We start from the raw sequence: 19742 nt of genomic DNA on the forward strand, positions 1-19742 counted from the left end.
TTTTTCTTTACCTCCCTTTCTCTTTCTTCCTTCTTTCCTTCCTTCCTGTCTTTCCTAGATTTTGACAGGGCAGGAAGGGGTGGGGTTTGGAGGTGGCCTGAAGTAAAAGGAGGTAAGATTGGGGCAGGGGAGTGATGGAGTGTGGGGTTGCGTGTGTGTGTGCGGCGGCGGGGGGAGTGATGGAGCCTGGGGTTGTGTGTGTGTGTGCGGCGGCGGGGGGAGTGATGGAGCGTGGGGTTGTGTGTGTGTGTGCGGCGGCGGGGGGAGTGATGGAGCATGGGGTTGCGTGTGTGTGTGCGGCAGGGTGTGTGTGTGTGCGGGAAGCGGCGCGGCGGGGCTTGGAGTGGGCATGGTTTCCGCAGAGGGAACGTTGGCCGGAAGGCCATGTGCGCGCGCGATGGAATTTGCGGCTGGGCGCCAATGCGCATGCTCAGTTGTTTTGCCGTTTTGTGAGTGTGTTGTTGTGTTGTTTTTCATTTTGAGTAGATATGTTTGTACCTTGTGGGTTGTGTTATGGGCATGGGAATTTTGGTTAAGTTTCGTTGGGGTTTTTTTGAGTTTTGTTCTTTTGCCATTTTGTGAGTGTGTTGTTGTGTTGTTTTTCATTTTGAGTAGATATGTTTGTACCTTGTGGGTTGTGTTATGGGCATGGGAATTTTGGTTAAGTTTCGTTGGGGTTTTTTTGAGTTTTGTTCTTTTGCCATTTTGTGAGTGTGTTGTTGTGTTGTTTTTCATTTTGAGTAGATATGTTTGTACCTTGTGGGTTGTGTTATGGGTATGGGAATTTTGGTTAAGTTTCGTTGGGGGATTTTTGAGTTTTGTTGTTTTGCTGTTTTGTGAGTGTGTTGCTGTGTTGTTTTTCATTTTGAGTAGGTATGTTTATACCTTGTGGGTTGTGTTATGGGCACGGGGATTTTAGTTAAGTTTCGTTGGGGGATTTTTGAGTTTTGTTGTTTTGCCGTTTTGTGAGTGTGTTGTTGTGTTGTTTTTCATTTTGAGTAGATATGTTTGTACCTTGTGGGTTGTGTTATGGGGACAGGGATTTTGGTTAAGTTTCGTTGGGGGGTTTTTGAGTTTTGTTTCCTCGTTGGATGCCCCTAACAAATTTATATATATAGATTATGATTGGGAGAAGGATTGAAAGGAGTATGGGTCTGTTTAGAAAGAAGGGGAAAACTTGTAATGGTGACATTGCATCACTGTTAAATGCCTTGTAAGAAATAAGAAAAGTATAAGAAAAATATGGAGGCCCCAACCCCCCTCCTCCCAAGCCCCCAGACCGCTTAGAAATGTAATAAAAACTTACGTGGCCTCTATTAGAATCCTCGGTCAACTCCCCTGGCATGTAGAAATGATGTGCCAGGAGAGCTGGTGTGGGGGAGCAATTCCCCCCCCCCCTGCTCACCTGGCACATCATTTCTATGCTCCAGAAGAGCCAGCCGAGGCTTCTAATGGAGGCTACATAAGTTTCTATTACTTTTCTAAGGGGTTTGGGGGCTTGAGGGGGTGGGTGGTGGGCATTCCCACAGTTTACCAGGCTTATTTAGCCTGGTAAACTGTGGGAATACTGTCTGGACTGCAGTATTCTGCAGTCCAGACCCAGAAATATTGGAAATTGGAAATATTGGATTTATCCCACGCCTTCCAAGAAAGCATGGAATAAATCCACTATCAAATCAAATTAATTTGGGACTGTCCAGAACGTTGTCTGGACAGCCCCTCCTTTATTGTGGGCCCTGCGTCACCTACCAGATCTTTTTTTCAGCTGGGAATTCCAGGTATGCCATCCTTTCCTAAGAAATGCATACCAAAGGTACAAATCTTTTTCTAAAAGTTTTGAAAGATAATTGATCTATATTGATAATATTACTTTACAATAACTAACCTTCTAAAGAAAATAGGTACACATTTTTTAAGTACAGACTGATGTTTTTCTTTTATCTTAGATTTGGCTAGATTTGCTTAAAAACCCTTACTCCTCATGGAGTTGCACCTGGCTGTCTTCATGATGTCAGGGAATACTCTGGAGTTTGGCCAAACCTCCAGTGCAATTACAGAGGGAAAATGTTGCCATTGGCTCCTTCCACACTGCCCCTATATCCCAGGATCTGATCCTAGTTTATCTTCTTATTCCAGATTATCTGGCAATGGAGACTAATATAAACCAGTTTAAAGCAGATAATCTGGGATCAGATCCTGGGATATAGGACAGTGTAGAAGGAATCATTACTATGACTATAAAGTTTTGTGAGGTCCTGATCACCACATGATCAGGGAAAAAGACGGGTGAACTGGGCACAGTTATTATGGTATGATATAGGGCTGGGCGGTTTTGTTCGTTAATTTCGTAATTCGTTATTAATTTGTATTTAAATTAGCTTACGATCCGATATCGAGCCATGCAGGAGCAATTAAAAATCGAAACAAATTTTTCAATTTATTTCGTAATTGTTTCATAATTGTTTCAAAATTGTTTCGAAATTGTTTCAGAATTGTTTCAGAATTGTTTCCATATGTCTGGTGCAAGTTTTAGGGTTGTTGTTTGTTTTATCAGTGATAAAAAAATAAATTATCACACCAACAGTCAACAACAGAGGGAGAGGGAAGCTTCAGAAGTTCCCCCTGTCCCATTTGGAGGGGTTTTTTTTGCATATTGCGCAATCGCGTCCGCCATTAACAAATCAATTCGTAATTGTTTCGTAATTGTTTCGTAATTTACGAAATTTCGTATATTTTGAACTTTTTTAAAGAAAAAATTCAGAATTCTTTTAAAAAACGAAACGCAAAACCCCCCTAAAAACGAATCAAGTTTAGAAACAAATTTTTCCGTGGTTACCCAGCCCTAGTATGATATATTAAATGACTGTAAACAGTAGCACGTTGTTGAGTTGGGAACAAAAAAAGGGGGGATGTAAAATTGCAGTAATTAGGAACAGGAAAAGCTATCTCTAACATTTTTGTTGCATTTCTCAGAACTCCACCGGCATTATCATCTTTTCTCATATTTTTTTTCCTTCTGCTTGCATATGCTTTTTCCTAAACTGTATTTCTTGAATGTCTGTATCTTCTACCCATTGCTCCTCTAGACTTAAGGATGTTTTTGTGCTTTTCTCAAATATACTTATTTTTAATTGTGCATATTTTTCAATGTTGTTCACCTAAATGAGCAAAATGGATTGTTCTTGCAGAGAAATGAGAACTCAATTATTTTATTTTATCCATCCCTAGTTCTAGTACTGTAGATTGGATTTTGGCAGATGAGGCACAAATGCTGACACACACCGATATAAACGGCAAGGGGATTTTTAAAGCAAATAAAGAAACAAGTGTATCATTGTGTACACATTTAGGGCTTAGTATTACATCAACCCCTCCACCAAACACACTAAAATACTTTAGGAGAAAAATATTGTTTGTCCAGACTCTCAATAGCTGTTGAATAGATAGTTTGCCTCTCTAGCCCATTTCATTTTTGTGCCAGTGACCTCAGGAACTCTGCTGCATATATGTAATGCACTCTACCCATTCAGGAAAGGCTCTTACTGCAGTTTAAACCACTTACCATGTACATTTAGTTTCACTGACTGGGTTGCATTCCCAGCTATGTTTGTAGCCACACAGATATACACACCACTGTCTGAAACTCGTGTCTCAAGGATTTTCAATGAACCTGAAGGGAGGAAGGTGTGTCTGGAAAAATAGGACACAGATACGACTGTATAAATATTTAGCACTAGAAGAATAAGCATTACTTAGACATTAGTAATGAACACAACTCATTAAAAAGCATCTGTTTGGTATTACTTTTGCTCAGACAGGGCTGGGTTTTACTCAGCTGTGTTTGCAGCCTGTCTGACTTCTTCGTCCCACCTAGTTCAAGAATGAAATGAGATTAAAACTGAGTAAGTAATCTGCTTTAATAAGCCATGTTTTGGGTCCTGTCTACATCGTAGCTGAGGGAGATTCCTGTGTTGCACTGATGTTTGTGGAAATTCCTCCTCACAAAGAAATACAGATGTCCACACACAGATTAAGAAGTGAGGTGACTAAAAATTACAGATGCCAAGCAGAAAAGGAACTGGTAAATACATTTCAAAATCTGAACCAGAAGTGGTAGGAAACGCTCTGTTTTTAGATAGGTTGTTAATGATCGGCACATATTCAATATATTAGAAAATGCAGATCTTTTAAAATCACAAATTAGAACTTTATTGCAAGAGAAAGGAAAACTAGCATGGAGCAACACCATGTGCATCTCCCCATAATTTCACCAACCTGAGTTTGGTAAAACTGTCAGTAGCTCCCAATGTATTGTCAAAGGATTTCATGGCCAGAATCACTGGGATGTTGTGTGGTTTCCAGTCTATATGGCCGTGTGCTAGCAGCATTTTCTCCTGACATCTCACCTGCATCTTCAGAGGATGCCTGCCATGCCAACACAGCCATACAGCCTGGAAACTACACAGCCCCCAATAGCTCCCAATCTTTCAGCATTCCCATCACCTACCTTGTGTGATGGTCCCTTCTCCTATTGTGCCCCCCCCCCCACTCCTCTCTCCCCTCACTATTTCCAAGCTGTCTGTTTTCCTATTTATTGTAGATTTTATAGTTATAGTTGCCTCTTTTTTTGTTGTTCAAAGCTGAGATTGCAAAATTGATCAAAATTGATAATAAAAAAATTGGGAGCAGTTGTAGTGTGGGAAGTTGGTATTATGGAGTATGCAGACGCACAATCACAGGATCACAAATTGATAAATCAGCATAATTGTATGGTGCAATAAGGCTACAATACTGAAGATGCTCAATTCAGTATGTATCTGCTACCAATGATAACATGTAGTGGAATTGTTGTAGTAGACCCTGTAAGTAACGCTGCAAGCAGTAGTATGAGTGCCTGAAGGGGGGAAAGGCCTACTCGTGAGCAGGAGTCAGATGAAGAACAACAAAGGAAAAGGATCCAGGATATAATTATGGCACCTACCGATGAAGACTAATTCGAAGGGTTTTCTGGAGACGAAGGGTCAATGAGTGAGGGAGAGGAAGGAGATACAGTGGATGGGAATAGAGGAACAAAGAGGGTTACTGGGGAGCAGGAATCGGATGAAGAGCATGAGAGGAAGATGATCCAGGATATACTTACTGCCCCCACAGATGATGAACCGTTCATGGATTTCTCTGGGACTGATGGGTCTGGGAGTGATGAGGATGGGGATGACACATTGGATTGGACTAAGGTTAAAGAGGTACAAAATGTATGTGCGGAGCCAACGTCTAGTGGCACATTTATGGGTTTCTCTGGTAATGAGGATTGGCAAACAGGACATACATCTGATTCTTGGGGGGACCTAAGTCTTGACAGAAGATGGAGGAATTGGAGGGATGGAAACAGGAGTTCACGTGTGGAAACAAGAACAGCTGTAAGAGATAATGACGGGGCGGAGGTCAGCTCATCGTCTGATGATGATGTGTAAGATAAAAGTAGGCTCTGAAATGGGGAATCTTTGCAGAAGACAAAGTGTTGGTTACGTTCGTGTATCGTGTGAATTTGTCGCTGCCTGTTTTCGTGTTGAGCTTTGGGTCCAGGTTCTGCAGCCTGGAGTTCCTGTTCCTGTGCATGTTCGACTTGGACTGACTTCTCATGAGTGTGGCTTTCTCCCTTCCTGGATCTCGGACTGGCTTGATGACGACGCTGCTTGTGGACTTGGAAACAACGCTTATTTGGACTTCTCCTACGATGACTTCTGGACTTTGGCTGGCTTCAGTTTCTCTTTTGGCGGTTTCTCCTTGCTGTTAACTGAGTGTGGCACTGTTTGTTTGCCACTAAGTACTGCATTTAATCCGGTTCTTTTCTCAGGTTAATCCAGATTATATTTCCGTTTGCTTTTCAAGCCAAGTTTGGCTCATTTTTTGAGTTTTAGCCAGAGGCACTGGAGTTAAGCTGGAACTTATACTGTGTGTGGCCCTTTAAGGCGTCTGTGTCTCGACAGGAATAGTGGTTTCATGCAATAAAGTCCTTTGGACCCTTTCACACAGCCCTATATCCCAGAATATCAAGGCAGAAAACCCCACATTATCTGAGTGTGTACTCAGGTAACCCAGTTCAAAGCAGATATTGTGGGATATTCTGCCTTGATATTCTGGAATATAGGGCTGTGTGGAAGGGCCCTTAGTCTTCTTGCAAACAAGCCAAACCAAAGACAGACAACTTGGCCAGAAGCATTGCTGGCTGAGGTCCTGAAAAGACAAAAATTAGAAAGCCTGGCTAAGATAAAGTTAAATCTCTCTCCATTACATATGTCTGAGCTGTATAATCTGAGTCAGGTGAGGAACAACTTGAGCAAAGGAGTCAAAGAGTGAAGCCAAGGTAAACAGAAGATAGGCTCAGTTGAGGTGGGAACAACAGCTGGAAAGGAAGAACGTAGGGAGACAACAATGAAGCATGAAGCAAGACCAAGGCCCCATCTGCACTGACCGGTTTCAAACTGGGATTGAATAACATGGTTTTGCTGTACATATGATGGTATAGGAAATCCTGGAACTTGAGGTCCAGATGGTGATTACGCAAACCACAGAGCACTGATGCACATTAAGGAGGTTCTTTAACATGGTCGGTAGAGATGAGGCTCAAGAGTCAAACTACATAATGAAACAGTCTCACATGATTTTTAGCTATACAACATAAGGTTGTAAGCTCAAACTGAAAATCCTTCCTGACATTTGAAAATCCCTGTAGTATATTGCCAGAGCAGGACAGTCTGTTCTTGGAATATGGGTTGATCGATTTTAAATTTAATGGAGGAGGGTGCTTCGGACCAATACTGTATTTTGCGATTTCTAAGCTTGATGCTAATATGAAATGAGTAGAAAATTTGGGGGAAATGATTCCTCAATTCCATCCACCCCTAACCCCCATGTCCGCTTCAAATAGTAGTTTCCAGAAGTCAAGTATGTTTTACAGTATTAGGCTACAGGCCCAGAAACACTAACAAGTCACAGTAATGACATTCACTCTGGCCTTGTGCTGTTGCTAAGCCTCAGAGCAATCAGTGTTTTATCTACCCTTTTAAAAACAACAATTATTTCAAATGAGAGATATAATGTGACATAATGTAATATTTTAATAACTATCAGTGGATTATTTGGTTTTGGATCTCAATTTTCTGTGGTTACTACAATGAATACTGTAGTGGAATCTACCTTTAAGACGACAGGGCCGAAGCCTGCATGATAGTAGCTGTCATCTTGAAAGGCAGGCAGAGACAGGAGGAGGAGTCAAGCCAACTCCTGATTGGGTATAACAATTGGGGGAGGATTCGGTTGAGAGAGGGAAATAAGCTGTCAGCTTTTGACAGAGAGGGAGAAGTGTCTTGACATCAGACACAGAAGGATGAAATCTTAAGACAGGAAGCTACAGTAGGAATCTGACAGGGAAAGAAAGTTTTAAGTGAGCCTTAAGATTAGGGAATAAGCAGCAGACAAGGGCTAAGGTTACTGTATTGAGAAGATCAGTAACAGAAAGACTTGTCTGTTTATACTGAGGAAAAGTATAAGAGTGCTTATTTGCCCTGTGGGAGAGACAGATAGGGATCTGTTCTCAAGTGATACTGTGTCTAAAGATAGAGCAGTGTGTTTAAGGGATCTCACAGTTGATAAATGCTTTACTGTCAGTGGAACTACTTGCTTAAGTAACTAAGTCTCTACAACTGAATTACGCTTCTGTACCCCTCATGCTATGAGGTGATATTTGTTCCAAGTTCAATAAACTCTTTCTAGTTCACTTTCAACTGGTGTATGCCTCAGTCTATCCATCTCCTCAGAACCAAGTCTGTCAAACCCATTTTAAAGTCCAGTCATCCAGTGAAGAAGTAATAGGTGAACCAAGAGCTCAAACACACCTTACCTACAACACATTCACACCTTTGGTTCCTCAGGCCAATAGAAGCTGAGGTGGTGGCAGTCATACCATGGGTGTAGTTGATTTGTCCCTGGAGACTTGAATTTATTTAGAGTGGTCAGGTATTCCTGCTTCTGGGTTTAATGTGGCTGCACATGAGACTTAGCAGTAGTCATGGGCACAGTATTTGTTTCATTTGGGTATTCGTTTCATGCTGTCCATTCAGAAGGCACGAAACAAAAAACACCATTTTAGGGTTAAACGAAATGTGACATGAAAGAGAATGCTGCATGGTCACCGTTGCTTGCTTTTGTTTTTGGGCTGCATGGCTTTCCAGATGAGTTCTTCCACATGCATCAGAGGAGGAAGTGTTTGGGCCAATTAGGGCCCAAGAATTAGGCCCTAATTGACCTAATTAAAGTTCCCAATGTGGTAGTGTCCTCTCCTGCTACTGGGCTGGTTTCTCTCTCCACTTTTGCCTTGCCTTGCCAAGTTGCTGCTGGTGGGGAAAGCAAGATTTGTGTTGCTGCTGGTGGGGAAATATTTGTATTATTTTGGTTTGCCATAGCTTGGTTGCTTGGCATGGTTTTTAAATTCCTTCAGAGCTGCTGGTGGCATTTGCATACCTTGACTTTCTTTGTTGGGGATTTTTTTTTTTACCGTAGTATGGCTGCTTGGCGCCTTTTTAAATTTTTATTTGAAGGAAAGAGGCTGGGATTTTTGAAGGGGCGAGATGGGTTTGGCTAGGGAGTATGCATGAAGGATGGGGGAAAGAAGGGGATGTCTAGCTTTGCTGTACTTTAATATTTTAAATTCTTTAAACCTTTGTTTAACCCCCCCCCTTTTTTTTTTCTTCCTGCCTATTGTGTTTTATTAAAAAAATCATTTTTCAAAAGAAATATATATCACTAACTGTACCTTTGCATTTCCTTTGGGGTCCCATGTCTCCCATAAAATCCCACAATATCTACTTTGATCAGAGGGCCCTTCCACACAGTCCTATATCCCAGAATATCAAGGCAGAAAATCCCACAATATCTGCTTTGAACTGAATTATCTGAGTCCACATTCAGATAATGTGAGATTTTCTGCCTTGATATTCGGGGATATAGGGCTGTGAGGAAGGGCCCTACGTGCTTCCCATGCAATAAGATCTTTGGGCTGGCCTCAAAGTTCCCCCCCAAATCCCTTTGCCGCCACCTCCTCCTCCTCCTCCTCCTCCTCGGCGCTTTATTTTACTTCCCAGCAAACCTTAGGGCCCTTCCAGAAGCCCTATATCCCAGGATCTGATCCCAGGTTTTCTGTTCATCCCAGATTATCTGACTGTGCGGTCTCATATCATCCATCTTAAAGCAGAAAGCCTGGGATCGGATCCTGGGATATAGGGCCAATCTGGAAAGGCCCTTAGTGATATTATTCCATGCTGGAAAGTTGTTAGATGGGGTTAACTGCATAGTAAAATATACTTTAACCCAACCCATATTTTAGCCCCACTCATTGCTGGAATGCAGTATCTGAGGCCACTTATACACTGCCATATAACCCAGATGATCAAAGCAGACAATCCATATTATCTGCTTTGAACTGGATTATATCAGTCTACATGGCCATACAATCCAGCTCAAAGCAGATTATCTGGATTTTATATGTCGCTGTAGAAGAAGTCTAAGGGCCCTTCCAGACAGTCATATAATCCAGAATATCAAAGCAGAAAATCCCACAATATCTGCTTAGAACTGGGTTATCTGAGTCCACACTGCAAAATAACCCAGTTCAAAGCGAATAATTTGGGATTTTATACAGCTGCGTGGAAGGGCCATAGATGCTAGAAAGGGTTGCTTATGTCTAGAATTTACTTAATTGGAGAATTTATACATCCTAACAGTTTTTCTGATAGCCTTAACTGATATTGGGAGGACTAATTTAAAAAATCAAACAAAAAGACAAAAGGAAAGGTTGTTACCTTGGAGAGAAGGGAGAAATCAGCTGCACTTCTTTAGCCCAGGTTATCACAGGAGGTGGCAAACTCTTCACCTCACAAGGAAGCATGGCCTCTTCTCCAGCTATCACAGATATTTCTAAAGGATTTCCCATTGAACTTCCTTGTTGTTCCTCTGGTCTGGACACTCTTGGTTTCACTAAAATAAGACATAGCTATCATCATCAAAGCTTCTTCATTTATCAAAATATAGGTATATACCAAAATATTTCATTTCAGATTTTTGGGTTCTATCCCATGTTATTTCCAGAGAGTGTTGAGGTATCCTTGAGGTATCCATTGGATGGCATGTATATGGTTCCATACAGGATGTAACAACTATTTTTCACTGTCTGTAACGCAGCAAACATTGTAGCCAAATCCTACCCATGCTTCTTGGAATCTATTTCCTGTTGGGTTCAATTGAATTTATTCTCGAGTAAGAGTGTAATTCTCTGGGAGTAAGTCCCACTGAAATCAATTGGACTTACTTCTGTATACAAACATATCAAATGGGTTAACGAATGGTAGAAAAGAAGTGCTGAGCACTAATGTTTTGCCTCTGGCCTTTAACTGGGCATACATACCTGTAACAATGAATTTCACTTTCCTCCAAGTAAATAGGTTTACTAGCTGATCAAAGATATCAGGGTAAGCTAAGTACAGAGACTCTCCTCACCAGAAGGCTGGTAATCAAATGATGAACTGGTCAAACACCTATGAACTCAATGATGGTGTCTAATAGTTGCAATCTACTTCAGTGGATTAACCACCCACATACATACATTATTGGAATTCAAAATATCTATTGAGGCTATGAATAAGGCAAATCACATAACCAATCTTTCTCTTTCCTCTTCTCTCTTTTCCATTATGTGGCAGCACACATACCCATTTTAAACAAACAAACAAAAAACCCTGTCAGATCATCTGGCAGGGAGCCTGAATAGAGTGAGCTGTGTCATGTGAGGCTGTAATACAGGAAAGCAATCACCCAAAATCTTATTGATGCCACACCAGTATAGCATCCTACTGAATTATATAATCAAAACTGCCAAAAAATACATGAGCCAAATACTTAAAGTGAGACAACAGGGGCCAAGACCTAGTGACTATTCCATGGCCACACACACTCCAGAGAAAGCAGTTCCAGAAACAGTTGAATTTCAGCCCAGAAGGGAATGTAATGCACACATCTTTTAAAAGTGAGTTAATGGCAGGGGCCGGGGGGGGGGGGGGGCTGGGGCTATAGCTTTTCAGGCTATGCATAGTCTATTGATCCTTCTAGCTGTTATTGTGTTACAGTACACTAGAAAAAGATATTAAAGTGACCGGTAAGGAATATATTGTTAGATTTAAGAGTAAATATACAGCTGTCTTACTCTATGTCTTCTAACAGATTCTATTTTACAACAAGAGTATAATATGTAAAAAGGCTTTTATGTAACACATTCTATGGGGGAAAACTTCAATCACTGCAGTTTACATGAAAAAGCATACAACACAAATTGCAAAGAACCAACACAAATTGCAAAGAAGCCAGAATTGATGTCCAAAGAACTTCTAACTGGTCTAAGACTGCAAAGAGATATGCACAAAAAGTGGAAAATGGGAGAAATAACTAAAGAAGAATACAAAAAATAGCCAACTCCTGTAGAGAAAAGGTTTGCAAGGCTAAAGCACAAAACGAGCTCAGGTTTGCCAGGGAGATTAAAAACAATAAAAAGGGCTTCTTTGCTTACGTCAGTAGAAAAAAGGAACAACAAGAAGACGATAAGGCCTCTGCAAGGAGAAGATGGGGCAATGCTGATAGGGGATAGGGAAAAGGCAGAACTACTTAATGCCTTCTTTGCCTCAGTCTTCTAATGAAAAGCAAGTAATCCTCAACCTAAGCAAGATGGAGTGGCTGAGGGATTAGAGGACATCTAACCTCAAATTGGGAAACAAGATGTCCAGAAATACCTGGCCACTCTAAAAGAGTTCAAGTCCCCAGGGACAGATCAACTACACCCAAGAGTATTGAAGGAACTAGCGGAAGTCATTTTGGAACAATTCATAATCATCTTTGAGAATTCTTGGAGAACGGGAGAAGTCCCAGCAGATTGGAGGAGAGCCAATGTGGTCCCAATCTTCAAGAAGGGAAACAAGGATGACCCAAGCAATTACCATCCAGTCAGCCTCATGTTGATACCAGGTAAGATTCTGGAAAAGATCATTAAGGAAGTAATCTGCAAACACTTAGAAACAAATGTGGTCATTGCTAATAGTCAACACAGATTTATCAAAAACAAGTCATGCCAGACTAATCTGATTGCTTTTTTTTTTGATAGAATTACAAGCTGGGTAGATGCGGGGAATGCCGTGGATGTAGCGTACCTGGATTTCAGTAAGGCCTTCGACAAGGTCCCCCATGACCTTCTGCCAAACAAACTAGTCCAATGTGGGCTAGGCAAAACTACAGTTAGATGGATCTGTAATTGGTTAAATGAACAAACCCAGAGGGTGCTCACCAATGCTTCCTCTTCATCCTGAAAAGAATTGACAAGCAGAGTGCCGCAGGGTTCTGTCCTGGGACCGGTCCTGTTCAACATCTTTATTAATGACTTAGATGAAGAATTAGAAGGCATGATCATTGAGTTTGCAGATGACACCAAATTGGGAGGGATAGCCAATACTCCAGAAGACAGGAGCAGAATTCAAAACGATCTTAACAGATTAGAGAGAAGGGCCAAAACTAACAAAATGAAGTTCAACAGTGACAAATGCAAGATACTCCACTTAGGCAGAAAAAATGAAATGCAAAGATACAGAATAGGGGGCGCCTGGCTCGAGAGCAGTACATGTGAAAAAAAGTCCTCATGGACAACAAGCAACAGGATTTTGGCCTGCATCAACAGGAGTATAGTGTCTAGATCCAGGGAAGTCAAGCAACCCCTCCTTGGTTAGACCACATCTGGAATATTGTGTCCATTTCTGTGTCCTATAGCACATTTTGCTCTCAAAGTAAAATGACTTGTTGCACTGATATGTATAGAGGCCCTAAACTCCTAGAGAGGTCCCCAACCTGAGATTTCATTTTCTCTTACCATAGACCGTCAGTTGTACTCGCCGTGTTGCATAGCCTGCTGGATTTGTTGCAGTGCAGATATATTCCCCAGACTCTTCACCTCCTGGAGAGGCTACATACAAACTCCCATCAGATCCTGAAGAAAATTTCAGATTGCTGGGAGAAATTACCCCTCCTTTCTGTGAAGGACAGAAAAATACAAATGGGATGAAGTTGTCTAGATAAAACAACAATGTAAAGATTGCTATCCTGGGTCAGAAGAATTATTTATTTACTATTCTTATATACCGCTGTATCTCAAGCCCGAGGGCGACTCACAGCGGTTTCCAAACAGCAAAGACAATAAAAACACAAATAATTAATATACAATAACAGTTACATTACACATTTCCATTAATAACTAATAAGCAATCATCAATACACAGTTATCACAAATCCCATCCCTGATCGCCTCATCATCCAAGCGTGATCCAAATTCGTCGTCCATTGTTCCGTTCCTATGTTCAATTTACCAAAATTGCACTGAATTACTCAAACGCCTGCATAAACATCCAGGTCTTCAACTTTCTACGGAATGTCATGAGAGATGGTGCCAGCCTAACGTCTACAGAAAGGGCATTCCACAGCCGAGGAGCCACCACCAAGAAGGCCCTATCTCTCGTCCCCGCCAACCGTGCATGAGAGGCTGGCGGGATCGAGAGCAGGGCCTCCCCGGAAGATCTCAAAGTCCGGGTGGGTTCATAGGCCGAGATGCGGTCAGATAGGTATCTTGGGCCGGAACCGTTTAGGGCCAATACCAACACCTTGAATTGGGCCCGGTAGCAAATCGGCAGCCAGTGGAGCTGGTGCAACAGGGGGGTTGTGTGCTCCCTGCACTCCGCTCCTGTTAGAATCATGGCTGCCGCGCGTTGGACTAATTGCAGCTTCCGGGCTGTCTTCAGGGGCAGCCCCACGTAGAGAGCGTTGCAGTAGTCTAGGTGGGATGTGACAAGAGTGTGGACTACCGTGGCCAAGTCAGACTTCCCAAGAATGGTCTGTATAACTCAGCATCTTACCCACAACTTTGTTTTAAAAATTGATAGAGTTGCTGTCATTCTCAAATTGTTTTACACATTTTTGTATTTAGTCATATTAGGCATGCTTCATGGATATTTAAGATTCTAAATACCCAGATTTAGTCGAGTCTAATGTGCCATCATATCTAAAGTGCATTTTTTAAACCCTGAAACAAACAAAAAAAAGTATTTGCTGGCTAATATAATGCACAGCAACAAAAAATGCACTCTTTATCATTTGGCCAAAAAAGTGTGCATGAAAGTTGCTGCCTGCTTAGAATTTCTAATTTAAAAACCAGTGTTAGGACACCAAAACTTTCAGCAATGGAGAAGGAAATCTGGGGTGTATCTATGCTGTAGAATGAATCTACTTTAACTGCCCCGGCTCAATCATATGAAATCATGTAGTTTTACAAGATGCTGAACTTTCTCTGCCACAGAATACTGGTGGCTCACCAAACTACAAATCCTAGGATTGCATAGCATCAACCCATGACAATTAAATTACAGATGACATCCCTCAAATAGCTTCAATTAAAGAGCTTCAATTGCTTTAACAATAATGCAATTTCAACCTTTCAAACAACAGTGAATTCAGGGTTAATAGGGTTCCTGATCCCATGGAAACCTCTTTATCAACATTCAGTCTAGCAGAATGAGATTGGGAGTAGTTTGGAAAAAGCTCCACCATATTTATTTCCTCTGTGCAGCTAGAGGGAAAAACCCTGGAATGGGCCTTTTCTTCCTCTCCATTCGCTCATCAATTTTGCTGATCATTTCTAAACATTTTAGGCACTCTCCTATTTATTAAGAGATCTAAGACCTATTAAATCTTTTCCTTCTGATATTTTAAACTTTTTATATATACTTGTCATTATGCTTATGTTATTGTCTTCTCTGCTTTTATTGGTTTTACTCTTGTTCTAGTTGCATCACTTTCATTTCTAGTATAGATTTCAGAATAGTTTTAAGCCATCTTGAAGAAGAAGACTGAAGGATACCATAAATATTTAAAGAAATAGCTCTGTGTGCACACAGTCAACCCTTTAAAAAAAAAAACCATTAGGAAAGCAAGTTGACTGGGTAACTGGTAGATATGCTGACAGGAGTAGGCAAACCTTGACAGATATTTAAGCTGCTTTAATTTTGGCTTGTTACCATGCTAAGAAATGAAAAAGAAATTATTAAAAGATACCCTTTCATTTTCACAGTCATAGTTTTGAGATTTTGCTAACATGGACATTTATTTAAATTTAATAGGTGCATTAACTCATCTTGTTGCTCGGCTACGAATTCTGTTGATTTTTCACTACAAACAAGAAAAGACAATCACCTTGGACCAAACTATATTTGGCTTGGGAACTCCACTGGCTTTACAGGGTAATGTAACTGGGATGCCTTCTATAGTGTTGAATATCTGCTGGCCATGTTGAATTATAGGGATAACTGAAACACAAGCAAAGAGACACTTTGCAAATTATTCCACATTGCATTATGTCATGCCCTACATAAGTAATATTGTTATTCATAAAACCTAGCACTTTATTAGCAAGAGACCATTCTTTGTCATGTAATCAAGTACATACAAAACGTCTTACTTTTATCTCAGACTGGAACAGAACTTTATGGAATATATCCGAGTGAACATCTGGAGAATGTTACTGGAACAGCCCGAAAAACTCACAGAAACACATTGCCTTTTGGGCTGTTTCCTGGTTTCCATAAGCCACAATGAACCATGTGAAGTTGAGTGAATTGGGAAACTCACAATTGTTACGGCGATGAAATCATAGCACATTTTGGATTTCTCAACTTTGTCATCAGAGTAGGGGAGGAGGGACAAAAGAGAAAGAATAAGTAACATGGGATCACCTCTTATTATGGCCTCATAAAGATCCAGTCTCGGAACCCCCCCTCCCTTGAGAAAATCTCAACATAATGAGACTGCTTTCAATTTTTTTTAAAAAAAGACTTGGAACATCTTCTAAAGTGTACTTTTTTTAAAAAAAAATCTAAATTTCAGTAAGGATAAACGTTTTGCAGACTGTTGTCACCAGGCTTTAAGGTGTGGCTTTTAAATATCCCAGGCAACTACAGAGAATGAAAATCATGAGTATATTCCATTCCTTCTAAGTCATAATGTGAGCTATCCTTGCAGAATGGTCTAATGCAAAAAAAATGTTTTTATATCCACATTCATGCAAGCATTTATTAGCTAATTCTGTTTTTAATCACATCAACTAGTAATGACACATCATTACAAAGGAGAGTTTCTTGTTGTTTTTCAAGAAAAAAGGTGGCAGATATATAGGGACACACATCTAAAGATTCACATATATTTCCTTCTGCAGGAGGTGCATACTGGAAACTATCATGTAGCTTCAAAATAACATTTTCAGGAAATGCCTCATTTTTGAAAGGTCTGTCTATCACTGCATTTTTATTAGTGATTTTCCCATTTCTTCCTCACAAATCATGTCTTTATACATTTTGGATCCTGTCAATGACTGCTCCAGCTATTATATCTTATCAATATGAACAGTAGAACAACATCACTGAAAGGTGGGGGCAGAAACACTTGGAAATTGTAACCTTCCAAGCCTTCAATATTTGTTTGTTAATGTACATATTTGCTAATTTGTATGCTGATATTGATTCACCAGTTTGACTGACCTCTTTGGTGTGGGAGGGGCTCTGAAGTCTCTGCCTAGTTTTTACTCCCCTGTTCATTTCCTTGTTTGCTTTCTTTAGGGCAGGCTGTTCCATTTTGCTGAGTTTAGGGGTGGAGCTAGGGGCCTAGCTCTGATGGTTTAGCTCTGCTGGCTCAGAGCTTGGTGGAAAGATTTTCCCTCCATTCTTTCTTTGGAAGAGCTTTATAGTAGTTAGGCCAGAAGGTGTCTGGACTGGCTTCGTTTCTGTGAAAGAGGTTTTAGTCCTCAATGTCTACATTCCAGTGATAGGAGTCATCCCACCAGGTTTCAGTGATGCCAATTTGTGCTGTTGTGCTAAAAGTTGGAGTATGTCTTGTTTATTTCCCATGCTCTGTGCATTAGTGTAAAGACATATGAGCCCCTGAGATCTTCCCCTGAGCGGCTTATTTGGGATTATTGTGCTTTCAGTACTTGGTCCTCATTGTGTTTGTGCAGCCCTCTGTTTAGCCTTCTGGCAGTTCCCTGACATTGTGGGTAAAGTACTGTTCGTAAGGCTATTGTCCCCCTACCCTGGTGGACCTAGTTTAAAGTGCACCTAATGAGGTTTGCAAGCCTGTGAGCAAAATGGTGTTTTCCTACTTGTGTGAGATGCACCTCATCCCTTGCCAGTAGGCCATCGTCCTGGAAAAGCAGGCCATGGTTGAGGAAGCCAAAGCGTTCCTCCCGACACCATTTTCTAAGCCAGTTATTGACCTGTACTATATTTCTGGTCCTTTTAGGGCCGTGTCTTACAATTGGGAGGAGGGATGAAAAAACCACCTGTACATTACAATGTTTTAGCTTTGTTCTGAGAGCTCAAAAATCATTTATGATCTTTTGAAAAGTATGCCTAGCAGTATCATTGGTTCTTACATGAATCAACATGGGGGGCGGGGGCGGTGATGTGGCTTGAGGAGCCTAGTGAGCCTCTGAGTGATATGGTGTATTTTTGCTCCCGGGAGGCAGCATATTTCTCGAGCCATCCCATCTGGTCCGGGAATGATGGCTTCCGTTCCTCTAAGGAGGGAGTCACCTACTACCAAGATATGCTTACTTTGAGGATTGACAGGGTCCCTTTTGTGCAATGTAGTGTGTAGGTCCCCAGAAAAGTGATCCTGTTGATGTGAATTGTGTAGGTGTGAACTGTAAAGTGTTGTCCTCCTCTTCAACATCCCCGGTGCATTCGTCAAGGACATTGAGATTCGTCCAAGAGCCTGTCATTCTCCTGAGTATGTTCCTGTTGCACCTGGTCTATGATTGGGGATGGAACATTTGGATGATGACCCCTTGGGCCATCTAGTCCAACCCCTTCTGCCTTCATGCAGTAAAAGCACAAACAAAGCACTCCTGACAGATGGCCATCTAGATCTGAAACCGGACGGATAAGTTTTATACCTGTGTATGCTGAACAAATGAAGGTTATGAGTGAACCAAATATGTTATTTTATCAAAGTCTAGTTCATATTTGTCTCTTGAGTGCATGATATAGAACAAGGTGTTTTATGAGAGAGTAGATATACATTTTGGGTACTGAAAAACACTTCTGAAGCACTGCTGTTTTGATGCACTGGTAACAAGAGAGGGAGGACAGGAAGCAGTGAGAAAGGGGATGTGGCCTGGCACAAGCTTCTGCCTTCATTCAGCAAAAGCACAATGAAAGCACCTTCTGCCTCAGTGGAGCCAGGAGATGCTTTCATTGTGCTTTTGCTGCATGAAGGCAGAACCTTGTACCAAGCCACACCCCCTTTCTCATAGCTTCCTGCCCTCCCTCACTGCCTCTTGCCCTTTTGCTTTGCCTTGGTGACTCCCTTCCTTCCTTTCTTCTTTTGCAGAAGCCCAGCACTTCCATGGCCTCCTCCGCTGGTGACACCGCCTCCTCTGTCAACTCTGCCTCCTCCTTGATGCAGGCACCTGCCCTCCAGGACAGCATCATCAAGATGGGAAGAGACAGACAGGGCACCCCGGTGCGCATGCAGACTGCCCCCTCCCCCTCCTCTCCCTTGCCCTGACTGGTGACCTCCGTATCTCCATGGAGTGGGTCGGAGAAGAAGCCGCAGTGGTAACAGAAGCCTCCTTCTCCTCCTCCAGCCCACTCCATGGAGCCGAACGCCAGCTGGCTTCAGAGCCTTTTTCCTCAGTCTCCTGCCCTGGTTTATACCTTCACTCGAATATAAGCCGATGGAAGCTTTTTCAAGTCCCAAAAGGGCTGAAAACTTCACCTTATATTCGAGTATATACGGTAATTGTGCTGCATAAAACCATATAAAGAACATCCATTAGAGGGAGAACCATTTTTTTCCTGTGAGGACAACTCTCCCAGTGGTAACCTAATGGGAACTGCAGTGTGCTAGATGTGGCCAAAATTGAGAAGGGTCAACCATTTTCTTTCCCTCTCTTGATCTACTTATTACACTGCCCTTTAACAGTGATATTGCTCTTAATGGAAGTCTTGAGTGATTGTGGAATTTTGAAATCTGAGTGAGAGCTTTCAACTGACCACCACTAAACCATGTCTTCCAAACAAGAGCCAGTGCAATACAATGATAATTTAGAAGCCCCATTTCAGTGAATGGGTCTTGAACAAGAGAATTTCTAACTGTATGATGAATCCATCTCTCTTTTTAAAGTATGTAACATATGTATGTCTCCTAAGCATTTTATCGAGAACATTCTTACACAAAAAACCCAGGAAGACTGAAATGTTTTTCTCACCAAAGACACTGACAACAGTTGTTTTGTTGTATGTCCCCGCAACATTGCTTGCCATACAGGTATAATCTCCAGCATCCTGCAGTCGAACTCTTTCAAGGTGAAGGCTTCCATCACTACGAACATTGATGTATGGAGTTTGGACAACCTGTGGTGGGAAGGAAGTGAAAAAAGGACATGAGTCTTGTTTCTTTATATTTTTAGCTTGGACATTAATGCCCAGATATAAATGGCCATCTGTCAGGAGTACTTTGATTGTGCATTTGCTGCATTACGATTTATATACAGTTATAAATCTGTATATTCTGATTTTTAAAAGAAACACACAGACTTTCGCTCAAATTATAAA

At 41.5% G+C, this 19742-nt stretch overlaps 1 protein-coding gene across 2 annotated transcripts in view; it reads right to left on the minus strand.

Moving 5' to 3' along the window:
- HMCN1 (hemicentin 1) overlaps positions 1-19742 on the minus strand; it is a 379978-nt gene that overhangs the window by 223730 nt on the left and 136506 nt on the right. For both annotated transcript variants that reach the window (XM_067467610.1, XM_060774510.2), the window contains exons 19-23: positions 19397-19541; positions 15328-15440; positions 12959-13118; positions 9858-10032; positions 3563-3690 (exon numbers count right to left, since the gene is read on the minus strand). In XM_067467610.1, the coding sequence (XP_067323711.1) occupies positions 3563-3690; positions 9858-10032; positions 12959-13118; positions 15328-15440; positions 19397-19541 (721 nt within the window). The remainder of the gene's footprint in view (positions 1-3562; positions 3691-9857; positions 10033-12958; positions 13119-15327; positions 15441-19396; positions 19542-19742) is intronic.

The sequence above is a fragment of the Anolis sagrei genome, chromosome 4 (assembly GCF_037176765.1).
Source record: "Anolis sagrei isolate rAnoSag1 chromosome 4, rAnoSag1.mat, whole genome shotgun sequence".
In the NCBI taxonomy this organism is placed as follows: Eukaryota; Metazoa; Chordata; class Lepidosauria; order Squamata; family Dactyloidae; genus Anolis; species Anolis sagrei.